Raw genomic sequence first — 23,396 nt, forward strand, 5'->3', positions numbered from 1 at the left:
CTCATAAACTCTCTGAAATCTGCCCATGAATCACTGAGAGGGAGGTGAATCTGTGGAATCTAGATTAAGAGCCATTCTAGGGCCACGTGTGGCCTGTGATTATCCTTGAGCATAGTCTAAACCAGATTAAACTATAATTAGGAAATACTGAAAAAAACTGCATTAGAAGATAGATAATGTTAATATGTGGTTTTCTAAGTTAATACGTGGCCCACAGGGTTCCCTCGGTATGTTTTAGCGGCTCTGTTTCTATTTGAAGTGCACCATTACCATGAAGAGTATAATGAGTTGAGGGCTGTCCTTGGAGTGAAAAAGATCTCAGTTCAAAGAAGATAAAGACGAATGAGTTAGATGTGTAGGAAGAGAAGTAGAGGTAGAATTTGGGGTGACAAGCACTTTCAGAAGGAAAAGATCAACTTGGGCTCAGCAAATCAACCCTAAAAATGCAAGATGTAGGATGTATGTTTAGATCAATGTTTATCTGATAACAGTGTTGGGGTTATGGAGGAATAAAAGATCAATTTGAGTCAGCAGCATAATATTGTAGCAAAAACAAAACAAAAAAAGAAAAAATTCCTGATGTGATCTTGGTTGAATTGGAGAGTTGTAGTTTTCAGGAATAAAGAGATGATAGGCCCACTTGGACTCTACTAGTCAGGGCACATCTAAGAAATAGTGTTCTGTTCTGGGTCCCACATTTTAAAAAAGACTTTGAACAGGTGAAGAGTGTCCAGAAGATAAAAAAAATTGGATTATAAATGGCCTTGAGCCCATGACATATGAGGATTGGTTAAATCAATCAATAAACATTTGTTAAGCACTTGTTATATGCCAGGCACTGTGCTAAATAGTGGGGATACAAAAAGAGGCAGAAGGCAGTCCTTACCCTCAAAGAGTTTACAGTCTAATTGGGGAGACAACATGCAAACAACCACATACAAGGCAAGCTCTATGTGGGATAATTAGGAAATAATTAAGGAAATAAGTCATTTGGGAAAGCTTCCAGTAAAAGATAGGATTTTAGTTGGGACTTTTAAAGAAAGCCAGGGAGGTTATAGTGAAGAGATGAGGAGAGAAAGTATTCCAAGCATGGGAGACAGAATACCTGGAGCCCAAAGGTGAGGCAATTGGGGCTAAGTGACTTGCCTAGAGTCACACAGCTAGTAAGTGTTATGTGTCTAAGGTCGGATTTGATCTCAGGTCCTCCTGCCTCCAGGGCCAGTGCTCTTTCCACTGTGGCGTATATTTTTTTGTAGAAAGCTAGGAGGCCAATGCCACTAGATAGAAGACTGTATCAGGGAATCAGGAGGCTGGAAAGGTAGGAGAGACCTAGATTTTGAAGGACTTTGAATGCCAAACAGCATTTTGTATTTGATCCTGGAGGTAATAGGGAACGATTGGAATTTATTGAGGGTGTGTGTGTGTGTGTGTGTGTTCTTGCACGTGCGTGTGACATAATCATATTTGCCCTTGAGGAAAATCACTTTAGTGCCTAAATGGAGGATAGCCTGGAGTAGAGAGAAAGCAGCAGACTGTCACATTAATCCTGGTGTGAATTGATGAGGACCTGCACTAGAGTGGTGTCAATGTCAGAGGAGAGAAAGGAACTGGGGCAGGTTAGGGCTGGAGAGAAATGCTAGCTGACTTCAAATAATAGGACTTTCTTTTCAAAGCAGGGTTAAACTCACTTCCTTGGTACCAAAAGAGAAATAAAAAACAGGCAGAAGAGACACATTGAGGTTTGATGTTAGGAAGAACTTCCTACTAATGAGGGCTGTCCAAGAGAAGATGCAGTCATCTGGTGGTGACAATTTCCCTGTCACTGCGGGTCTCCAAGCAGGGGATGGATAGCCACATGACAGGAAGGTTATTGTGAGGATCCCTTTCAGGTAATGCTTGGAATAGGTGGTTCCTTGGGTCCCTGAAATTCCATGACTATGTAATGGCATCAAATCCTCCTAGAAAGGTCCAGGGGAGTAAAGATCAATGGTCTTTTTCTAAAAGGGGAAAAAGGAGGTCACTGTTGAAGCCATTACAAGTACCTTCACATTTACTAACTGTGTGACCCTAGTCAAGTCACTTAACCCCAATTGCCTTGGGAAAAAAAATAGCTTCAGTAGAGCAATAGGGAAAACCAAGTAAAATGGCTGAGAGCTCGGGAAGGGTTGGATGGTGAAGAAACAGAAGCAGTACATACCAAAGGCACATTTGGCAAGGTTACAGTGAAATGGAAAAATACAGTATGGTAGCTGGGGGAGGCAGTAGACTAAATTTAGGGGCTTTGTTGACTTACACTCCCGCCTTGAAATAGAGGGAACTGTATGTGTTGGAAGGCGGAGAGAAGGAACTAGTGGAAAGCAAGTGACTGACAAGCCTAGGAGCCAATAGGAGCTGTGGAGAGATAGAATGTAGGGTACAGGTGGAGAGGTTAGCTTTGGAGAAGAATTATGGTGAGCATATGGGGGTACTTGGATTGATTTTGAAAAGGAGCCAAATGCATTCGGAAGTTCAGGGAATTTCTGTGAACACATGGACTCCTTTCTACCAGTGAAATTATTTCCAAACCCTTGTGAAATTTCATTTGGGTACAGGAAAATAGAAATATTTTAAATTTCCAATGAAAATTGATGAAATTCCTAAGTAATACTTCTGTTTGTTCTTTCCTCTTTTCCTCTGATGTACCTCTCTTTTTACCTTTTCCCTATCATTGTTATTTCACCCCTTCTTATGACTATGCTTTTCTTCATGCACAGTAATGAGGAAAGGTCTTCCCATCATTCTTAGTACTTTGCTAGTGACCACCAAACATTGCAAGTCAACATCCTGGAATCACAGAATCATGCAATATCATGATTAGAAAAGGTGCACAGGTTATTTAATTTAACTTGTACATGGGCAGGAACCCCTTCCATATGATACCCAAGAAATCATCACCCAGCATTTGCTTGAAAACTTCCAGTGACAGGGAACTCATGACCACCCAGAGTGACCCATTCCACTTTGGGGGAGCTCTAACTGCTAGGAAAGTTGTGTGTATATGTATGTGTGTATGTGATGTAACTGTAAATATACTTGTATAATTGTATTGATATCTTCTGTTTTCACATCATAGGATTATAGGCTCATAGATTTAGAGCTGGAAGAAATCTCAGAAGCCATTTATTCCAATCCTCCGATTTACGTATAAGGAAATTATTAAAGCCTAATATTAATTATACTAATTAATATCATTTTCATCGTATTAGCTTTAGGGGCTGCTATTAAATGTATTGAATTACGTTGCCCTTTTAGCACAGTCCCTCCATCTGATTCTTGTTTTGGTGCATATGTTTCCCATTGCCTTTATTTGTTCCATTCCATTTTTGAACCTAGGTTAGGACTACACGTTTATTCCCATTAAATTTCACTGTATTGGGGCTAGCCATCTACTCAAGCCTGCCAGGTTCTTTTTGGACCACAAGAGCATGAGCCAGGCAGCTATATATTATAGTGGAAAGACCACTTGCCTTCAAGTCATGGGTTGTGGGTTCAAATCCTCCCTCTGGATTTTATTACCTATGTGTCCTTAAACAAGTCACTGAATGTTTTTCAACCTCCATTCCCTCTTTTATAAAATAAAGGCTTGCAGTCGATGGTCTTTCAGGTTTCCTCCACCTCTTAATCTTTACTATATGCTCCACTGACTCTGTCATTCAGTTCATTAGTTCCCATGCCCAATTTTAAGTCATGTCTAAATTTTATGGTTGTCATCTATGTCTCCTTCCAAAGCATTGATAAAAATGTTGAACAAAACAGGGCAAGAGGCAGAGATGGGTGACCTTCTATTGTAGACTTCCCTCTCGATTGGCTTCAATCCTTCAGTCATTGCTATTTGGATCCAACCAGTATTGTCCAACCAATAGTGAATCCTCTGAGCTCTGCTGTCATCTAGGTGACATCCCTCCATCTTGGCTATCTCACTGGGGTGAGAATCCTACATGCTTCTAATGGGAGAAGGGGACCTGCTTATGGAGGCTCACTTAACAATTCAGGGAGGACTAGCCTTAGAGTCACACCTGGGTTTGCATCCTAACTCTGAAAAGGACTAGCTTTGTTTCCATAGACAAGTTAATGAAGCTCCCTGGCACAGTTTCCTCATCTGGAAATGGGGATCATAGAATCATAAATTTAGAGCTGGAAGGGACCTTAGAGACCATTGAATTTAGTGCCTTTCTTGATGGATCAGGAAACTGAGGATGAGAGGTTTTGATTGTCCAAGGTCACACAGCTAGTAAGTGAGCTGGAATTTGAACTTAGATCTTCTTTCCTCGAAGTCCAGCATTTTTTCCACTATGCTATCTAGCTGTATATGAAACTTGCCTTACAGGGTTGTAGAGCAGTTCCAATGAGGTAACAGATGTGAGATTTGTGAGTCTTGTAATGTTGTATGTATGTCAGCTATTATTATTATTGTTATTGTTGTTGTTACATAGGTGTAGAAGTCCTGTTGTCAGACTTAGATCCAATCACCATTTTTTTAAAATTGGTAGTTGTAGTACATGTAGTTTAAACTTTTGCTAAGGTATCTAGGTGACCCAGTAAGTAAGAGTTTGGGATTTGAAAACATGAAGATCTGAGTTCAAATCCCAGCTCAAACACTTTCTAGCTATGTTATCCTGGACAACTCACTTAACTGCTGTTTACCTCAGTTTCCTCATTAGTAAAATGGGGATAATAATACTGTCTAGAGGGTTATTGTGAGGATCAAATGAGATAATATATGTGTAACACTTTGCAGGTCTTAAGGCACTTGTAAATGTTAGCTAGTAATTATTATTGTTAAACTGAATATTCTCAAGAAAGTTGTGAATATTTTGGAACTTGGGTCTTATCATATTATTATAAACTCTCATTTATAAGTATAGACCTTTAAGGCTTACAAGACAATTTCCTCATAGCATTTGGTATGAAATTAAGAATAAATTAGTATCCTCATTTTACAAATGGGGAAATTAAGGCTGAGAGAGATTCAGTGACTTGTCCGTGGTTATAATCAATCAACAGTCACTTATCATGTACCTTCCATATGCCAGCTGTTATATTAGGCCCCGGGGATACAAATAAAAAACGGAGATTTACCCTGTGCTCAAGAAGTTTACATTCTCTTAATGAAAACACAGCAGGTTAACAGAGAAATAAATGCAAGATTTTTGAGGGAGGAAGGGGCAGTCTGCCCCTGTGATTTCATTACTTTCTAGGAAAAGCAATGAGTAACTTAGCCCTGCCAGTGAAGAGAAGCAACTGCTTTATAGAATGGCTTTGGAGGGTTTCCTGGACCCCTGAGGGAAAAAGTTAATTATCAGATGTTACACAGGTAGTGAGCAGCACTCACAGTAATTTGAATCCAGATCTTGATTCTATACCATTCCTTTATGTCAGGGGTGGGGAACCTACCTATGGCAACCCAGGTCCAGAGACCTGGTTTTCTGAAGCATTTAGCACTAGACATACATCGCAGGGCTAAGTCTGCTTGACCTACATGAAATTCATGAGGGGGAAATGATAGGATTCAGTGTTTGGCTCAGTTCTGACACAGAGGCAAATGGAAAATTGAGAGTGTTGGGCTGACTTGTGTTGTCCCACAGAAGCTTGGGTCACGTCTCATTTAGGATCCACATCACTATTAGTGTTAATTAATGACGTTGTACAAATTAATTAGTGAAAGGAACACTGAAAGGTCCAAAGACTAGTTCTGGTTCTGCCATTGAGCCGGCAAGGGATAATAAAGAATGACTTTTTCTTTATCTGAGTTTCTTCTGATGCATTTTTAAAAAGTCTTCCTCTTTCCGAAGGGAATTATAATGGTGAAAGGATACTCTATAGCACGCTAACATTCTTGAGTTCTTCATGAAGACTAGGTATAAAAATGGATTCATTTCTCTCGTCTTTATTTTAAAGATGTATCGAAGGTATGGGAAAGCAACATGGGGTAGTGGACAAAGAGTAGCCTTGGAGTCAGGAAAACATAGGTTTAAATCCCAACCCAGCAACTTAGTAGCAGGGTGACTCTAGTTAAGTCATTTAACCCCTCTCAGCCTCAGTTTCCTCATCTGTAAAATAGGGATGATAATAACTCCTGCATCACAAGGTTGTTGTGAGGATCAGCATAATATACATAAGGGGCTTTGTAAATCTTGAAGTACTATGTAAATATGAGTTGTTGGTAAATGATTATTGCTATTATCATTATTATTAATCATTTTTAATTTGTTGCCGATCTACATTAGTAGAGGGAGTTTGCCAAGCAGGAGTTCCCTACATTAAGGAAATCATAGGTTTGTACAATGAAAAAAATGGCAGGCTATATATTAAAGTCAGATACAATTTAGAAAAAAATATAACAGGGTAAAATGGAGATTTAAATATACTTACATTAGAATCCGGGACTACAGAATCTTAAGCAGAAGGGGACCTTAGAAATCATTTAATCTGATCTCATTTTACAGAGAAGGAAATTGAGGCCCAGCAATGTGAAATAACATGGCCAAGATTGCGTTGGTAGTCAAGGGGAAAGCCCGATTCCCCACCGCCCAATCAAGGGTTTTTTCACACCAAACCACATTTGACGGCTTCTCTCAGTGAATGTCCTTCGACAGCAGCACAGGTCCACAGTTTAAGTGGCAGACACAAAGGAGAGCGGCAGCAATACACCATAAATGTCCACAAATGCACCGTGTATCACAGGGGAACAATTACTGAAGTTTCAGTCCTTTTCATTCTTCTCCACATGGTTGAAATGAAACACTTGGTTCTCCTGCCTTGTGTCTGCAGTCCAGCATGGAGGATGAACTCAAAATTAAGTAAATGCATTAGGTTCATGGAGAAGGTATGGAAGTGAGAGCTAAGTTGGTTTGTGCTGGATTTTAGCCCAGTAGTGAAATATTAATATTCCAGTAGTGCAAATATCAGGACCAAAAAAAAAATGTTTGGCCAATCTTCAAAGAATGCCTGGAGCTTTGAAGGCTTATTAGCGTCCTCGAAGGCTAGAGTTGGAAGAGACATTAGAGGTCATTGAGTCCAGTCTCTACCTGATGCATGGGTCTCTTCCATAATTAGTGATCATCCAGCCATAGCTTGAAGAGTATTGGAAGAAATGTGTACTGATGGAAGTTGGTGAGAGCTCTGCAATTCAGAATAATTATAATTAAGACTACAAGGGAGCAAATCCATTATTGGCAAAGGGAATAGGTTAGATCTCAGAGGTTCTTTATGTCTCACAGTCATATGCATCCATTGACTTTGCATGGCTTTGGGAGATTAATGGAAATCTTTAAGAAATAAATAAATATCCTCTGGCAAATTCCATATGAGTCCCTTGTATTGTATTGAATTCCCATTACCTGATATTTACCGGCAGAGTTCCAAAACAGCAGACAGACAATAACAGTTTATAATGTCCCAGCCTTGAGGGATGTGGGGATAATAAGATCACAGATCTAAAGCTGGGAGACACCTCAGAGGCCAGTTGTTTAATTCCCCTCATTTTATAGAAGGGGAAACTGAGGCCCAGGGAAGTGATGTGATTCCCCCAAGATCCAAGACAAAAAAAAAAATTCTCAGAGGTAGGATTTGAACCCGTGTCCTTTGACTTTGGAGTTAGTAACCTTTCACCTGCATCAGAGTTGCCTCCTCATAGCTCATTCATCATAAAAGACCGCAACTCCCAGAACTGGCCATTCTAGGTAGTGGTTTTCAGTATCGTGGTCGATTCATGGAAAATGAAAGGACATCTCTAGTGATTTTGAAAGAGTCATTTAGGAGAGTTCTCGGTGACTTTGCAACGGCCCTCCCTCACTTAAATCCAATTCACTTGCATGCCATGGCATCACCCCCATGATGTTGTGGTCTTCTTGGAGAATGAAGGACAAACAATAACAACAACAGCTTCTATGAAGAGAGTTGCCTTTCACATGCACCGCTTACTCTATATGATGTCTTTGCCAATTGCACTGACTCTCTTGAAAACATAATGGTTAATGGTGTCCCTGTCTCACCTAGGAAAGTGGTAGTTTGATACAATTGAATATGTACTTTTTATCAAGGCCATCTTAGAGAGGTAACATACTAGAGTGGGTGGAGGCCAGCCTTAGGGTCAAGAAGATCTGTGTTCAAGCCTGGTTTCTGTCACATCTTGGCTGTATAACCCTGGGCACATAACTTAACCTCTTATTGTTCCTAAGATAACTCTTAGAGCGTGAGTTATCAGCTCGATGAGTTGTTAATCCACATTAGTGGAATAAATTTCAGAAACATGGGATTGCCAACACTGAAGCAATCACAGGTCCAGACCAGAAAACAAAATGGAGAAGGTTAAAGTGAAGGGGAGTGGGTAGAAATGAAATACCTTCCTAAACACTTTGTATACATTTGTTTATTTTAGCCTAAGCAACGGACATCAATTGTGTCTTCCCTGGATTTCCACCGCTTGAATCATAGCCATAATGACTTGGAAGCCAACTCATTCCCAGCATGTAAAAGCTTTCCTGACAGCCCCTCCGTCACTCCACCCAACTGCTCCATGGGGTCCCTGGAAGGCAGCAGCGAAGGTGCCGACCGCACAGGTAAAACAATTTCCTTTGTGCTCTCTCTTTATGCATTTGAGGATAAAGCCCTTGAGGGAGAGGAACTAAGAGACTTGGGATGTTTGTATTGTTTAATTCACTGAAGGTTGTAGGAACGCAGTGTCATTGATTGATAGAATGACTTGAGGACTTGGAAGGGATGACCGATAAAGTTATGAGAAATGTAAATAAGTGGTATTGGCACGAGCAGTTTTGGCACCTAGGGCCAATGGCATTAAATATTCTGTGATGCCATGCCTTCAGGGGCTGGGTGTTGGGGAGAAGATCAGATGGAGTGCTGCTTCCTGGGATATTCTTTAGCTTCCAATTATAATCATTTACTCTTATGGACTAGATGCTTAGCTCTGTTGTGTCTTGCTGCTCAAAGGCTGTAAGAGCCCACTAAATTCTGTCATAAAGCCCAAGTCACTCCACCCCAGTCATAGATCTCTAAGCTAATCACATCCCATTTTGTCAGAGGGCTCAAGCAATTAAAATGGGGAATCAGGGTTTCTTTACAACGCAGACAGGTCAAATTTCCCTTAGGCATCTGATATTAAAATTGGCTGATGTGGTCCAGAGTTCTTTCCAGGGCAGTAGATTCTCACAGTGTATTCTATGTGGTAACTGCCATTTGGCATTAGATGTACCCCAAATGGAAGACACCCAGGATGACTATAAGTGTTCTTATATTGGGGGGGATGAGGGAGGTAGTTTTAGGTGTTGTGACTATTTGAATCTGGATTTTAAAAACCACATTTAAATAACTCTGTAAGGTTTGAAGTATACTTTCTATGCACTTTCCCATTTGATCCTCAAAAGAGTAACTGTGGTATGCGTGCTGCTTTATTTTTAGTTCTATTTTACGGTGAGTTCACTGAGGCTGTGTACTGACTGGGAAAGATGTTATGTCATAGAACCGTAAAATTATAGATTTAGGTGTAGCAGAAATCTCAAAGATTATTTGGTACAACTGCCTCATTTTACAGATGAAGAAACTGAGGCCCACAAAGGTAAACTAACTCACCCAAGAACACACAGCTAATACACGTAAAAGGTAGGATTTTAACTCAGGTCCTCTTACTGCAGGGCCAACCCTCTCCCACTATGCTACATTGCCTTTCAAATAGGCAAAAAGGACTTATCTTGACTACAATTTCTTTTTCAGTTTTGGACAAATCATCATTTCCCATACTTCTTGTTCACTACGAATTTATGGTAATCTTGTTTATAGAAAAGTACAGTTTAATAATACTGATAATTATGGCATGGGTACAAGAATGGTTTGTTCTAATCGATATCATTCACTAAACAAAAGTAAAGGACTATATTGGATGATGCAGACCCCTTAATAAAAGAATTTATTCTATAAAACTTGGACCCGGTCGAAAGACCGTACCCGAGGACCTTGAAGGCCACATGTGGCCTTGAGGCCACAGGTTCCCCACCCCCGATGTGGAGTATAAAGGGCCCTGAGTGGGATGTATCTGAAGTAGGTCAGAAGAGTCCCTGTTAAGCTGGGTCATTACTATGCCAGAGGCATAGTAATCTTTAATGTCCATGTCTTTATAGAAGTGTGTGTTAGGCTAGAATGGACTTGATGACTCCTCTCTGCATTTCAGAATATCTTCCTTGGAATGACTTACTTTGAGAAGTCTTTTCTTACCTCCTCCCCAGAGGCCAAAGTGGCTTCCAGACAATATTGTAGAATGTTGGGGACCTCCACCTTTTCCTCTGGCTGCCATTGGTGTCTTCAGCTCTGAGGAGTTTGAGACAAGGCACCTTCTCTTCTTTTGTCCTCAGAGACAGAATGCCAATGGTGTTTCTGATTGGTCTGGAAGATGCTGGGGAGGAAAAAAAAAAGATGCAAACGTGTAATAATTGTAACACATTTATGAATGCCTCTGTGGTCTGTAAAGTGCTTTGAAGGCATTATCTTGGGGAAGCCCCATGACAATCCCCTGAAGTAAACAGTTCAATCCTTATCTTCATTTGACAAGTAAGGAAACTAAGGCAGGGAAGGATGAAGTTTAGAAATTTGCCAAAGGTCACAGTTAGTAAATTGTGGAAAGCTAGAAAGGACATTTGAGGTTGTCTAGTTGAATTACTTCATTTTTTTCAATAAAGAAACTGAGGTCCAGAGATGGACAGTGATATTTTTCAGTCCTAGGTGGTGCTGTGACTTGAGAGTTGGACTTGGAAACCAAAAGATCTTACTTCAAATCCTGTCTCACAACCTTACTAGTTATGGTTAGCAAATTACTTAACCTCTGTCAGCCTCAATTTCCATATCTGTAAAACGGGGATAACAATAGCACTTTTCTTACAGGGTTGTTGTGAGGTTAAAATAAGTTAACATGTATAAAGGTCATTGTAAATATTAAAGCACTACAGTTATTATTATTGTTATTATTGTTGTTGTTAATTGTAGTTACAAGAGACTTTTATGTAACCCTGGGCATGTCCCTTAATTTCTTTCAGCTTTGAGATCATTAGTGGGCATTTCAATCCTCATATTATCTTTTGTTATGCACACAAATCAAAATGGCATCTATTTAACCAGTCAATAAACAAACATTTATTAAGAACTGATTATGTGCCTAACACTGTATTAAGCAATGGGGATTTCAGATGTCATATTTCTTGCTTGAGATAAACTAATGCCAACCTTCAATTAAAGTTATAGTTCTGAATTCTTCTGAAAACTTCTATCCAATTGAAAAAATGAAGTCAGGACTCTTTTAAAAGCACTCAAGTTAAGAAAGGTCTTTGATTTTTCTTGGAAGTGACAACACATCCCTCCTTCCTCCCCCGCCAAAAAAAAAAAATGACTGACACAGAGTAAGTAAAGAGGTTGACATGAACCTAGATGGTGTTTGGGGAACTGGAGTCTTTCCAGCATTTGTCACATGATATTAGTAGCTGTCTACTTCGTCTATTGAAGTCATCTGACCCTGCTAATTGGCATACCAAAGGACCGAAACTGTTATGTGCACAGCAGCCAATTTGTTCCCCAAACTCAACATGCTATCTTTAATGTCCATGTTTTTATAGAAGTGTGTGTTAGGCTAGAATGGACTTGATGACTCCTCTCTGCATTTCAGAATATCTTCCTTGGAATGACTTACTTTGAGAAGTCTTTTCTTACCTCCTCCCCTCCCCCAACCCATCTAACCCTGCCTCTATGTAGTACCTATAATTTTTTTTCTTCTCATGTTATTAGGGCATTTTAGCTCACTCTTTCCTTTGCCCTCATCGGATCTGTTAATGATGTCACCCTTCACCCTAAGTCATTTATCCATTTGGGAGTGTATCTCATGACGTTGTTGAACATGTTGTTTTAGACATATTCTGGCAGACTGTTGATCCAGTTTTTCCAGTTGTTTTCCCAGTAATTTTTGTCAACTAGTGAGTTCTTACCCCTTGTAACTGGAATCTTTGGCTTTATCAAAAACTAGACTCCTATTTTTTTTTGTTTCTGTATATTATGTAGCTGATCTCTTCTGCTGACTAACTTATTTCATATGATTATTAATAATTTACAATTCTTCTTTTAAGGACTGCTCTCATTTTCTATCCTTGGACCACTTATCTATTGGGAATACTTTATGATCTGAAGTTGCCTACATTTCTTGGCTATCAGGGTTATTGTATTTTTTTGTTTGTTTGTTTTTTGCTGTGTGAGGCAATCAGGGTTAAGTGACTTGCCTAGGGTCACATAGCTAGTAAGTATCATGTGTCCGAGGTCATATTTGAACTCAGGTGCTCCTGATTCCAGGGCCAGTGCTCTCTACTGTGTCACCTAGCTGCTCCAAATGTATAAGGCTATCAAATTCTTACCAGAAACCTTTGATACAAAATGTTTCTCTCCCCTCAGACAATATCACCACTACCACCACCACCACCACCATCACCACCACCACTACTACTACTACTAGTACTACTACTACTACTCCTTCCTTTTCCTCTTTTTTTTCTCCTCCTCCTCCTCTCACCCCCACCCCAAGTCATACAGCTAGTAAGTATCTGAGAGCACCTTTGAACCATAAGTCCTCCTGACTCCAGGACTGGTGCTCTAATCCTTACATGACTTAGCTGCCCCAATGTCTTTTCTTCTTAATATAATTGCATTAATTTTTTTTTGCAAAAGCTTTTAAATGTCTTGTAATTAAAGTTATTTATTTTGCCTTTTATAATTATCTCTGTTTCTTTTTAAGAATTCTCCTCCGACTGTCAGCTAGTCAGTAAGCATTTATTAAGTGCCTACCATGTGCTGGACTGAGTGCTGGGGATACAGAAGCCAACCCATGCTCTCCAGAAGTTCTCAATCTAGATGGAGATACCACATGGAAACAACTCAGTACAAACAAAGCATAGACAGGAGAAATGGGAGATGATCAAGACAAGGAAGGCACAAGGATTAAGTGGAACTGGGAAATGTTTCCTGAAGAAGGTGGGGTTTTAGCTGGGACTTGAAGGAACTCAGAGGCAGAGAGGAGATGGGAGAGCATTCCAGGCATGGGGGACAGTCAGTGAAAATGCCCAGATTTGGCCATGGAGTGTCTTGTTTGAGGAAAAAAAGGAAACCGCTGTCCCTGTGTATGAGAGTGTGTGGGAGAGGAAGAGGTTATAAAGTGTAAGAAATCTGGAAAGGTGGCAAGACAGGTTACAAGGGTTTTGAACTGTTAATACATGAATACATGAATATATTGCTGTCTATCCACTCATTCACAAAAGTGAGGTGACCTGTTGTTGCATATTATGTAGAGACTTTTATTGTTCAGGTACAGCTTCCCCAGCTGACATCTGGAGGTCCTTTTCCACAACGAGACCTGTAATGGTGTGATGACATGGCCTTTCCAGTGGTGTGGTCACTAGTGTACTTGTTAATGTTTAATAATTGGCTGGGAGAAGGGTGGGGTGGAGAGGGATGTGCCTAGGTCAGGACATACTTGGAATTTTAATCTACATCATTGACATTTTCTCCATTGCTTTCTCAAGCATTGACCATCAGCAAAACAATAAATCAAGCCCCAATTTACATTTGCTCATTTCTGAGGTGTAAGTGTTTACACTGAAAATTTAACAATTGGCTCACAAGGGTCCCTTAAACATGGATCCTGCATACCTCTGGGTGGAAGTGGACATATTAAAAGTTAGACCCACACAAGTCTAGGCAATTCCTATCCAAGACCTGGAAGGCTCAATGAACACATCACCCTGCATGCGTCAGTTCAGGATGAGGTCAGGGAAGTCATGGAAGCAGGTGTGGGAAAGATGACAGTGATGATGAGATTTCTCTGGCTTCCTTGGGATGTCATCAAAGCATTTGGTCATTGATATTTTCTTAGAATAATAAGGTACATAGGTAATCTCTAAGGTCAGTTGGTCAGTCAATGAGTATTTATTAGGCCAGGGACTCTTACCTACTGAATTTTAATGAGGAGAGGCATGACATTGTCAGACCTGAGCTTTAGTGAGATCACTTTGGCAGATAAGTAGAAGATAGGATAGATTGGAGTGGGGAGAAACTTGACATGGGGAGATCCCTAAAGGTTACTAAAATTGTCCAGATGTAATATGATTGGTGGTGGTTGTCCTTTGTACTCAAAGAGGACGAAAATGACATCACAAAGTCAAGGACATTGTACAATGTGTCCAACTGTGGCTGATCAGACCAATAGAGCTCAGAAATCTCCCATAGGATGGGCACAAATAGTTCGTATGAACATTTGGGATGGAAGATCCTGCTGTGGGGTAATGTGGTAGTTGTGTGAGGGGAGAAAAAAATTGTTGAACTGTCTCTTTATATTATATGAAGACATCATGGTGTGATGAAAAGTCAGAAGACTTGAGCTGGAATCTTTGCTCTTCTGTTCTCTGTTTGAGGTCCCTTCCAATTTTAAATCAATGTGCGATTCTCTGATCTGACTGCAGCTCCTGAGCTTCAGAGACAGAAAAGGCCAGGACCTGGAATCTAGATAACCTGGAGGAGGCAGGGCTTGGAGTACTGGCCTAGGAGTTAGTGGGAATCAGGAAGTCACCTAGTATGTGTTGTGAGGAGAAAGTGAGCACTGTAATTTGTAACATCATAGCTGTCAACTTGGAAGAGATCTTAGAGGCTGTTACGTCCAACCCTGTCATTTTACAGATGAGGAACTTAAGGCTGAGAAGTTAAGAGACTTGTGTAGGGTCCCAGCTATTAAGTGTCTAGGACCATATTTGAACTCGGAGCTTCCTGTATCCGTACACAAGCATTCTATCTACTGTTCCACTTAGCAACTCTTCTGACAGTCTATAGTATCTGGGAAGTCATTGAAGATAGGGAGAAGAGTAGGTTAATCCCATGAGTCCTCAAAATCTAGGAAGCCAGTTGGGAATAGAGAGAGACTCCAGGGTCAGGAAAACAATCAGAGTCCATAGTACCAAAGGTGAGTTCAAGGCCAAGTGGGTTCTTTGTTCTCTTCCTGAATTTTATTCTTCCCAAAGCCCAGAAGTAGATGAAGACATAATGGTGTGTATTTTGTAGACAGAGCCCTGCAAGTATCCAGGGAGCCTAATTAGAGCAGGAGCAAAGGCCTGAGCTTTCCAAGGGAATCTTGTGCTGTAAATCTATTCTCTTTCACTTTATCTTTTATTAGACTAATTTTCTCTCGGCTTTGCCTACTGTGAATATGTGTGAAAAAGAAAACAACCCTGTTAGCTGAATTTTTCGGTGAAATTCAAGTTCGATACTTGTGCTATCTCTTCTTTAATTAGCTTGTCTCATTTGGTTTACTTGATAGTTCCTTCCTCCTCCCCAGACCCCAGTTTTCTCTACCAGACGGTTTATACCTCCTGAAAAATCTTTCTGCTTATCGGTTATATTTGTGTGATATAGATGTGATCATTAGAGCTTAAAAAATAGATCTTTAGGAGAAAGGCTGACAGCAACTTAAAAAAATAAATGAAAAAAGTCTCTAAGTATTTCAAATTGGTGCTTCTGACCAGTTTTCTTCCTTGTAACCTTGGTAACTTTTGTACAAGCTTTATAATGATGGATATTGGCATAGAAGATGTATTTATCAAATTCACAGATCACACAAAGTTGGGAGGAGTCATAGAAAATATGTTGTGTGATAGAGTCATGATCCCAAGAGATCTTAACAGATTGGAATAATGGGCCAAATCTAAGATGCAATTTAATAGGGTTAAACTTAAGACTATCCAACCAGGAAAAACCAAGTGGATGAAATCTTTGTTTTCTAGACTAGGATATGCTTATAGAAAGCACACATTAATAAATAGAGCTCAGAAAGCTACTCCAAATGGGCAGTGAGCTGGGCCCAGAATTGAACAGCAGGAACAGAATGATCTACCTTGCCTTTGGGAATTAGTAAAATTATTTTATGAATAAATAATAATAATATTAACAATAATAATTAGCATTTATATAGTGCTTGAAGGTTTCCAAAGTGCTTTATAAATATCCTTACCCTCCCAATCATCCTGGGAGATCAGTGCTATTATTATTATTTTACAGATGAAGAAACTAAGGCAGGCAAAGGTTAAGTGACTTGCCTAGGGTCACATAGTTATTAAATGTCTGAGGCCTGTTTTCAACTCAGTTGTTCATGACTCCAGGTCTAGCACTCTATCCATTGTACCACCTGGCTGATGAGGTCTCTGAAACAAAAGGATGAGTTGAATGCCAGTATTCTTCTAGTGATGTATCACCACAAGTTCTCCAACATTATATTCAAATCAGATGACTCTGGCAAGTTTTAGTAATGCAACACTGAAATCTCTGACCATTTTAAATTGAGAATCATCTTGAGGGCAATGGAGAGGTGCACTGTGGGGCCTGAACTGCTTCAACATGTAACTGACAAGTTCTTGAGCAGGAGAAGCCATATAAAAGATGTCATTGGGTACTTCAAGATACCAATGGAACTACGATGCATAAATGTGGATGGTCCCTCCAGGGGTACAGATTGGGAGCCATGCCAGAATTGCCTTGAATAACTTTTGTCCAGGTTTTCTCATACATTTACCTTCAGAGATCCATTAAATTTTCAACCTAACTCATTTTCTCTTATTGTAACAAGGATATCCAAGTAGACTGTGGGCTGTTGAAAGAAATGTAGGATTAAAAAAAAAAGATGATTAGACACATGGGAGAAGCAAAAAAAAAAAAAAAAAAAAACCAAACACCTGATATATATTCCCTGTGTATCTATATAAAGAAAATGAGAGAAAGGCCCTCAGCCTGCAGCGTGTACCCTCTGGGGTTAACTTAGGGGAGAACATGGACAAGAGCGCCATGAGATAGGCAGGCATGGATCAATTGGTCCATCGTTGTAGGTAATGCCCACGTCAATAATCTATTCATAGATCCTTTGATATAATGCAATAAAGGTAAAGTCAAGACTGAGGTGGCAGTGTAAACTTGGTGACTGGAAGACCCAGGTTCAAATCTTGCCTCTGACATTTACTGGCTGTGTTACCATGGACATGTTCATTTAACCTTGTTGATCTAGTAACCTAGACATCACAAAACGTCTTCTGGCAGAGGCTGGTTGACTAATAGTCATGAATGTTGCAGAGGGAATTCTTAGGGATTGGAAGAGATGGACTCTGATATTCTGTGGATATTCTCTGATGGAATCTGTGATGGAATTCTGAGGTCAAATCTATGTAATCATCCATTTACTATTTGAGATTTGGAATGTGTCCATTGTCTGTGTTCCCTTTCACTTTTATACATAATCGAGAGATGACTGGATGTGTGATGATAATAAAATTCAGATTTCCTTCTGGTAAGGACACATATACTCTCAAAAGGAATTGTTGTCAACTGAGCACATCTCCTAGCTCAACAATGATTAATACCATGACAAGCCATCATCTGAGATGAGCTCTTTACATCATGTTACATAATTTTGGAGTGTTTTTCCACGTTTCTTCTTAAATCTAAGTGCTAAGTAAATGCAAGCTGTAGGAACTTTCAGTACAATTATCATCCCTCAAGTACATTTTCCAAAACATTGATAAGTTAGGGCCCATTACTTTGTGACCAGATGGTGTTGCTGTTGTTTGTTGGGATCCTTTTTGTGTCAAATGATGTCTAATCAATAAAACATTGGATCATAGTATTTTCATTTACGCACAAATGTAAGAGCCAGTTACTCTTAATACCAAATCTCTCCTTGTTACCGCCCCATGGAAAATATGGCTCTTAAGAACTTAGAGATCATCTCGACAAATTTTGGGGAACATAGGGTCATTGGATCATGGATTTAAAGCTGGAAGGGGCTTTAAAGGTCATCACCCCAAACCAAAGAACTTAAATGTAGGAAGGGACCTTAGAGGTCATCTAATCCAACTCACTCATTTTCCAGTTGAGGAATATAAAACACTCAGAGATGGGATGCCTAACACCAGGCCACACAGCTAATTAGTGGCATGGCCAGGGTTTCTTGGCTCCTAAACCACTATACCAATGCTAGCGACACAAGACCATTGGATACATGGTGCCTTCCCAAATACTTATTTACAGAAACAGAAGGGTTTATCATGGGCATTTCTGATCAGGTCATCTCCATCAGAAACTAGAGAGGAGCCATCCTCAAAAAGCCTAGTATTATTGACCGCTGCAGATTAGAAAAGGAAATAGAAATGGTGTAACATATCACTGCAGGCTGCAAAAACAGCTCCAGTGGATGACAAAGAGCAGCTGAGTAGTGCCACAGTGCATAGACTCATCTTTCTGAGTTCAAATCTGGCTTCAGATACTAGCTGTGGATCCTGGACAAGTCATTTGACCCTGTTTTCTTCAGTTTCTTCATCTGTAAAATGAACTGGAGAAGGAAATGGCAAACCACTCCAGTACCTTTGCCAGGAAAGCCCCAAACAGGGTCACGAAGAGTGGGACGCGACTAAATGACTGAAAAGCAACAACAACAAAAGATGGCATTCCCCTACTGCACTTATAGGGCTCAAAATAGCCTTGAAGATTCAACTAACGAACTGTACTGATTCTGGAGCAGTATTACAGAGAGGGTTGCTGCCCATGATTACTTAGAGGTAACATTGATCCATAAAAATAGTAAGAATACGTTAGCTATTATTATTATTCTGTCTTTTGTTGTTACAGCATCTTTTTCACCTCACCTATATTTCTCCATATATCCCTCCTTCATCCCATCCCGTCCCAAGGCTCCATTGTTTATAATAGAGAATATAAAAGTAGAAAGAAAAGACAGTTAACCAAAAGCTTAAAAGCCTGACATTATATGCATTATTCCACACCCAGTAGAACCATACTTTTTAACGGATGATATTATTCCAAACGTCATGGCCAAATCTGTGTGAAACAAAAAGCTTTGAATACACTGAGACCTAAAGCAAGAAGTAAAAACTTCATGGGGACGGGATGAGGCACAGATCACCCCCGTCATCTTGTCTGTTATTGAGTTATCCTGAAGATGCTTTCCATGAGCCTACAGAAGACGAGCTTCCTTCCCAGTACTTCTATTCAATAAGAAAAAAGCAATCTTTGTATCCCCTTATGTAATATTGACTGCAGAATATTTAATATGAAAGAGTAATAGCAGGGCAATGACTTATCTCAGGGCTGTTTCCATATTAACTTGATCCAAAAAAGATGAGAAGAAAGAGATTAAGATTAACCAGAGCAGCAGCAATGGGCATTTATATAGGATTTCAATGTTTGAAAAATGCTTCATGTGTGTGTGTGTTTTTTTTCTTTGCTGGATTTAAAATCCCAAGCAACATCCTCACAAAAGTCCATGAGATATCGGTGCTTTTATTATTTCCTTTCTTTAGAAATTGGTACCGAGGCTTAGGAACAGTAAGTGATTTGCCACTGTCCCTTTTAATATCAGTCCAGTGGACCATAGATTTGGTCAACCTCTTTCTTGTTGTGGTCATCCTGTTTGTACATATGTTCTCTCCCAGTAGAATGTAAGTTACTTGAGGACAGGGGCTGTTTATCTTCTTTGTATCCGCAGAAGTTAGCATAGTGCCTGGAACATAGCAGATGAGTTCAGTTCAGTTCAGTTGTTTTTCAGTCGTGTCTGACTCTTTGTGACCCCATTTGGGGTTTTTATAGATGGGACACTGAGGCAAACAGGGTTAAGTGACTTGCCTTGGGTGAAACAGCTAATAAGTGTCTGAGGCTGAATTCGAGCTCAGGTCTTCCTGACTCCAGGCCCTGCCTCGCTATCCCAGTAAGATGACTAATTCGTGCTTTTTGTTGCTGTTAAGTCATTTCAGTTGTGTTTGACTCTTCATGACCCTATTTGGGTTTTTCTTGGCAAATATGCTGGAGCAGTTTGCCATTTTGTTCTCCATTTTACAGTTGAGGAAACCGAGGCAAACAGGCTTAAATTACTTGCCCATGGTCACAGAGGTAGTATGTGTCTGAGGCCAAATTTGAATTCAGAAGTTTTCCTAACTTGAGGCCCAGAGCTATATCTACTATGTCACTTAGCCACCCCAATCAGTGCTTGCTAATTGAGTAATCACAGAAAAATAAGCTGAAATTCAGACAGCTAATCCTGACTCCCTAGTAATTGAACCTACCTGGGCCTGTTTCCACATCTTTTCTAAGAGGAAGTTGTATGAGATAGCCTTGGAGGTCCCTTCCAGCTCTAAATCTAGGATGTCATTAGGTCACAAAGCTTATAAGCTTTATAAGCTGTTTATAAACGACAGAGCTGAAATTCAGACCCAGGTCCTCGGATTCCAAGTCTAGCAATATGAAACCCTAGGTCCTTAAAGCCAGAGGGAGCCTCTACCTTCTTTCAAAGGTGTGGTTTGAAGCCCCCAGTGGGAGGGAGGTGGAGGGAGTCTGAGATTTAAACATTCCTTTTTAGGAGATTTGCTTCACACCATCAACTCCACCAGGTGAGAGAGAGTGCCAGATGCTAATTATGACAGCTTAGCCACAGGGCCTCCTCAGGCTTGTGTGATTAGACACCAACATCCCCAGCCAGGCCTCTGGTACTGCTTGTCTGTAAAAACATAGAAAATGATTTGTAAACACTAATTGGCTCTTGACTGATTGCTCCATCCCTGAGAAATGCTAGGGTGAGTAAAGTTGTAAAGTGAAGAGTCCTAGTGACCAAATGGTCTTTGTGTTTGCTGAATCTAATCTATTTTGTTCTGGTCTCTGCCAGAATTTCCTAGAACCATCTACTTGTTTGTAGATAATGAGGAATGGGGGGAAAAGATGGGGTAGAAAATTAGACCCAGCTTATAAACAGGGCTGGGGAATTGTGGGCCATAGTGGATGAGTCCCAAACTTGGAGTTAAGTTGGGGGGTGAGAAAGAGAGAGAAAATTAGCATTTATGAGGCACCTGCTATGTGCCGGGCACTGTGCTAAGTGCTTTTCAATTATTGTGTCAAGGGTACCTGAGTTCAGCTCTCACTTCTGACACGGTACCTGTGTGACCCTGGGCACACATTCCCTGGGAATTTCAAGATTAAGGTTTTAAAAAGAGCAGTAATATATGTGATTTTAGCAAGCATCTTTTAAGGAACCATTCACTATGTTCAAAGCATTCTAGGCTCCATGGGGCGAATGGAGAACAGATGTGATCCTTGCTCTTGAGGAAATCAGGATCTCCTTAAGGATAGTACTAGCATTTCCACAAAGCTTTAAGGTTTTCAAAGCACTTTACATATGTTGTCTCACTTAAATCTCATAGCAACCCTGTGAGGTGGGTACGTTATTATCTGCATTTTACAGATAAGGAAACTGAGGCAGAGAGAGACTAAGTGGACTTGCCCAGGTTCACTCAGACACTTTTATAAGGTGTGATTTGAACTCAGTTCTTACTGATTCTAAGTCTGACGCTCCATCCACTGTGCTGCTTGCTATCAGCTGCCTAGATCACAGAGCTAGGATTAGGAGGAAACTCAGAGGTCATCTAGTATAAAGTGTTCATTTTATAGGTAAGGAAACTGGGATCCAGAGAAGCTTGTTTTCATCGCCTGAGGTCATTATGATACTAAGTGGCAGGGTTAGACTACCAGCACACCATAGCTGCCTCCCTGAAATGACCATAAAATATTTAAATAATAGTAGAGGAAATGTCAGGGCAGCTGGGTGGTGCCATAGTGCATAGAGCGCTGGGATGGCGTCAGGAAGATTCAACTTCTGGAGTTCAGATCTGGACTCAGACACTTTACTAACTGAATGACCCTGGGCAGGTCTGTGTTAACAAACATCAGAGGTAGATTTGAATGCAGGCCCTCTGACTCCAGAGCCAGAGTCTTTTCCATTGTGCATATTTATGGGTCGTTTGGAGTCCATCACTCCTGAACACCCTTGGCAAGTTCTGATTGGGCAGAAGACTTTTGCTTATATCTGATGTGATGACTACTCTCTCTTCTGGAAAAAAAAAAATGCACCAGAAAAACCAGGACAGCAGTAATCCTTCTGATTGTTCTCAATAGCCCCAGGAGAAGGACAGTTTCTGTCTGTTTCTTCTTGGTCACCTCTGTTTCTCCTGGACAGTGGTTGTTACCTAACTAACTTTAATTTGCTTTTCTCCTCCTCCTCCTCCTCCTCCTCCTCCTCTCGAAATGGTGATAATGAAGAAGATTGAGTGTGTGGGCCTCTGATTCATTTCCCTGAGAGGCACATGACTCACCCTCCTGAAAGCTGTTTTGCTATGGAGTTGCTTGGTACTTTATCCCCCACACCCCTATTTTTCCCTGTGAATTTTTACTGCCCTGTATTGTGAACAATAAGATAAGTTTCTCCCAGGGGTCATTCTCTGCTCTTCATCTCTACCATGAGTCAGATGTTTTGCATCTCAAAACTTTATCCTACCTAGGATTTAAGGAGAGGGGGAGGATATAAATACTTTGGAAAATGTCTACCACCAACACAGTCCCGCCTAATGCCTTCTTGGATTGATGGCTGCAAAAGGAGGTCTAGGCATTTTGCAGTGCTTTCATGAGCAGGTTCATGATGATGTTAAATGAAATCAGCTAAATCAGCTGCTGTTTTTATTTTGATTTGCCTTGTTTTATTTGTGGGAGATGGCACAGTTCAGAGGAATCAGTGGAAAGAACCCTGCACTTTGCCAGTGAATCCTTGGAGCTGTGAGATCAAGCCTGGTTCTGTCATTTGCTATGTGACTGACACTGAGAACATTCTTACCTGGTTCTGTCATTTGCTATGTGACTGACACTGAGAACATTCTTAACTTCCCTGGGACTCAATTTCTCCTGTTAAATAAAGAGATTATTCTAGATCAAGGATCTTAACCTGGTGTACAGAGACCCAGGGTCTATGGATGGATTTCAAGAGGTCTTTGAAATTGGATGGTAAAACAATTAAATCTTCATTTCCACTGATCTTTGTAATTGAAATTTAGCATTCCCTGAAATGGGCAGTTAGGTGGCACAGTGGATAGAGCACTAGGCTTGGAATTTGGAGGACTCATCCTCATGAGTTCAAATCTAGCCTCAGATTCTTATTAGCTGTGTGACCCTGGGCAAGTCACCTGTTTGCTTCAGTTTCCTCGTCTATAAAGTGACCTGGAGAATGAAATGGCAAACCACTCCAGTATCTTTGCCAAGAAAACCCCAAATGAGGTCACAGAGTCAGACGTGACTGAAATGACTCAACAGAATTTTCCTTCAGTATAAATGATGGCAGCAGGGAATTATTCTGAGAAGAGGTTCTTAGGACTCAGTAGATTGTCAAAGGTGTTGATGCCACACAAAAGATTAAGACTCTTCCTGGTCTAAATGGCCTCCAAAACCTCTTCTGGCTC

The 23,396-nt window shown here is 40.4% G+C and overlaps 1 protein-coding gene across 6 annotated transcripts in view; it reads left to right on the plus strand.

Annotated features, from left to right (window-relative positions):
• The window catches only part of ANKS1B (ankyrin repeat and sterile alpha motif domain containing 1B), a 1,327,097-nt gene that overhangs the window by 486,805 nt on the left and 816,896 nt on the right, over nucleotides 1–23,396 (plus strand). For all 6 annotated transcript variants that reach the window (XM_027855805.1, XM_027855806.1, XM_027855807.1 and 3 more), the window contains exons 12-13: nucleotides 8,420–8,600; nucleotides 11,470–11,472. In XM_027855805.1, the coding sequence (XP_027711606.1) occupies nucleotides 8,420–8,600; nucleotides 11,470–11,472 (184 nt within the window). The remainder of the gene's footprint in view (nucleotides 1–8,419; nucleotides 8,601–11,469; nucleotides 11,473–23,396) is intronic.

The sequence above is a fragment of the Vombatus ursinus genome, unplaced genomic scaffold (genome assembly GCF_900497805.2).
Source record: "Vombatus ursinus unplaced genomic scaffold, bare-nosed wombat genome assembly UNPS02011334.1, whole genome shotgun sequence".
Taxonomy (NCBI): domain Eukaryota; kingdom Metazoa; phylum Chordata; class Mammalia; order Diprotodontia; family Vombatidae; genus Vombatus; species Vombatus ursinus.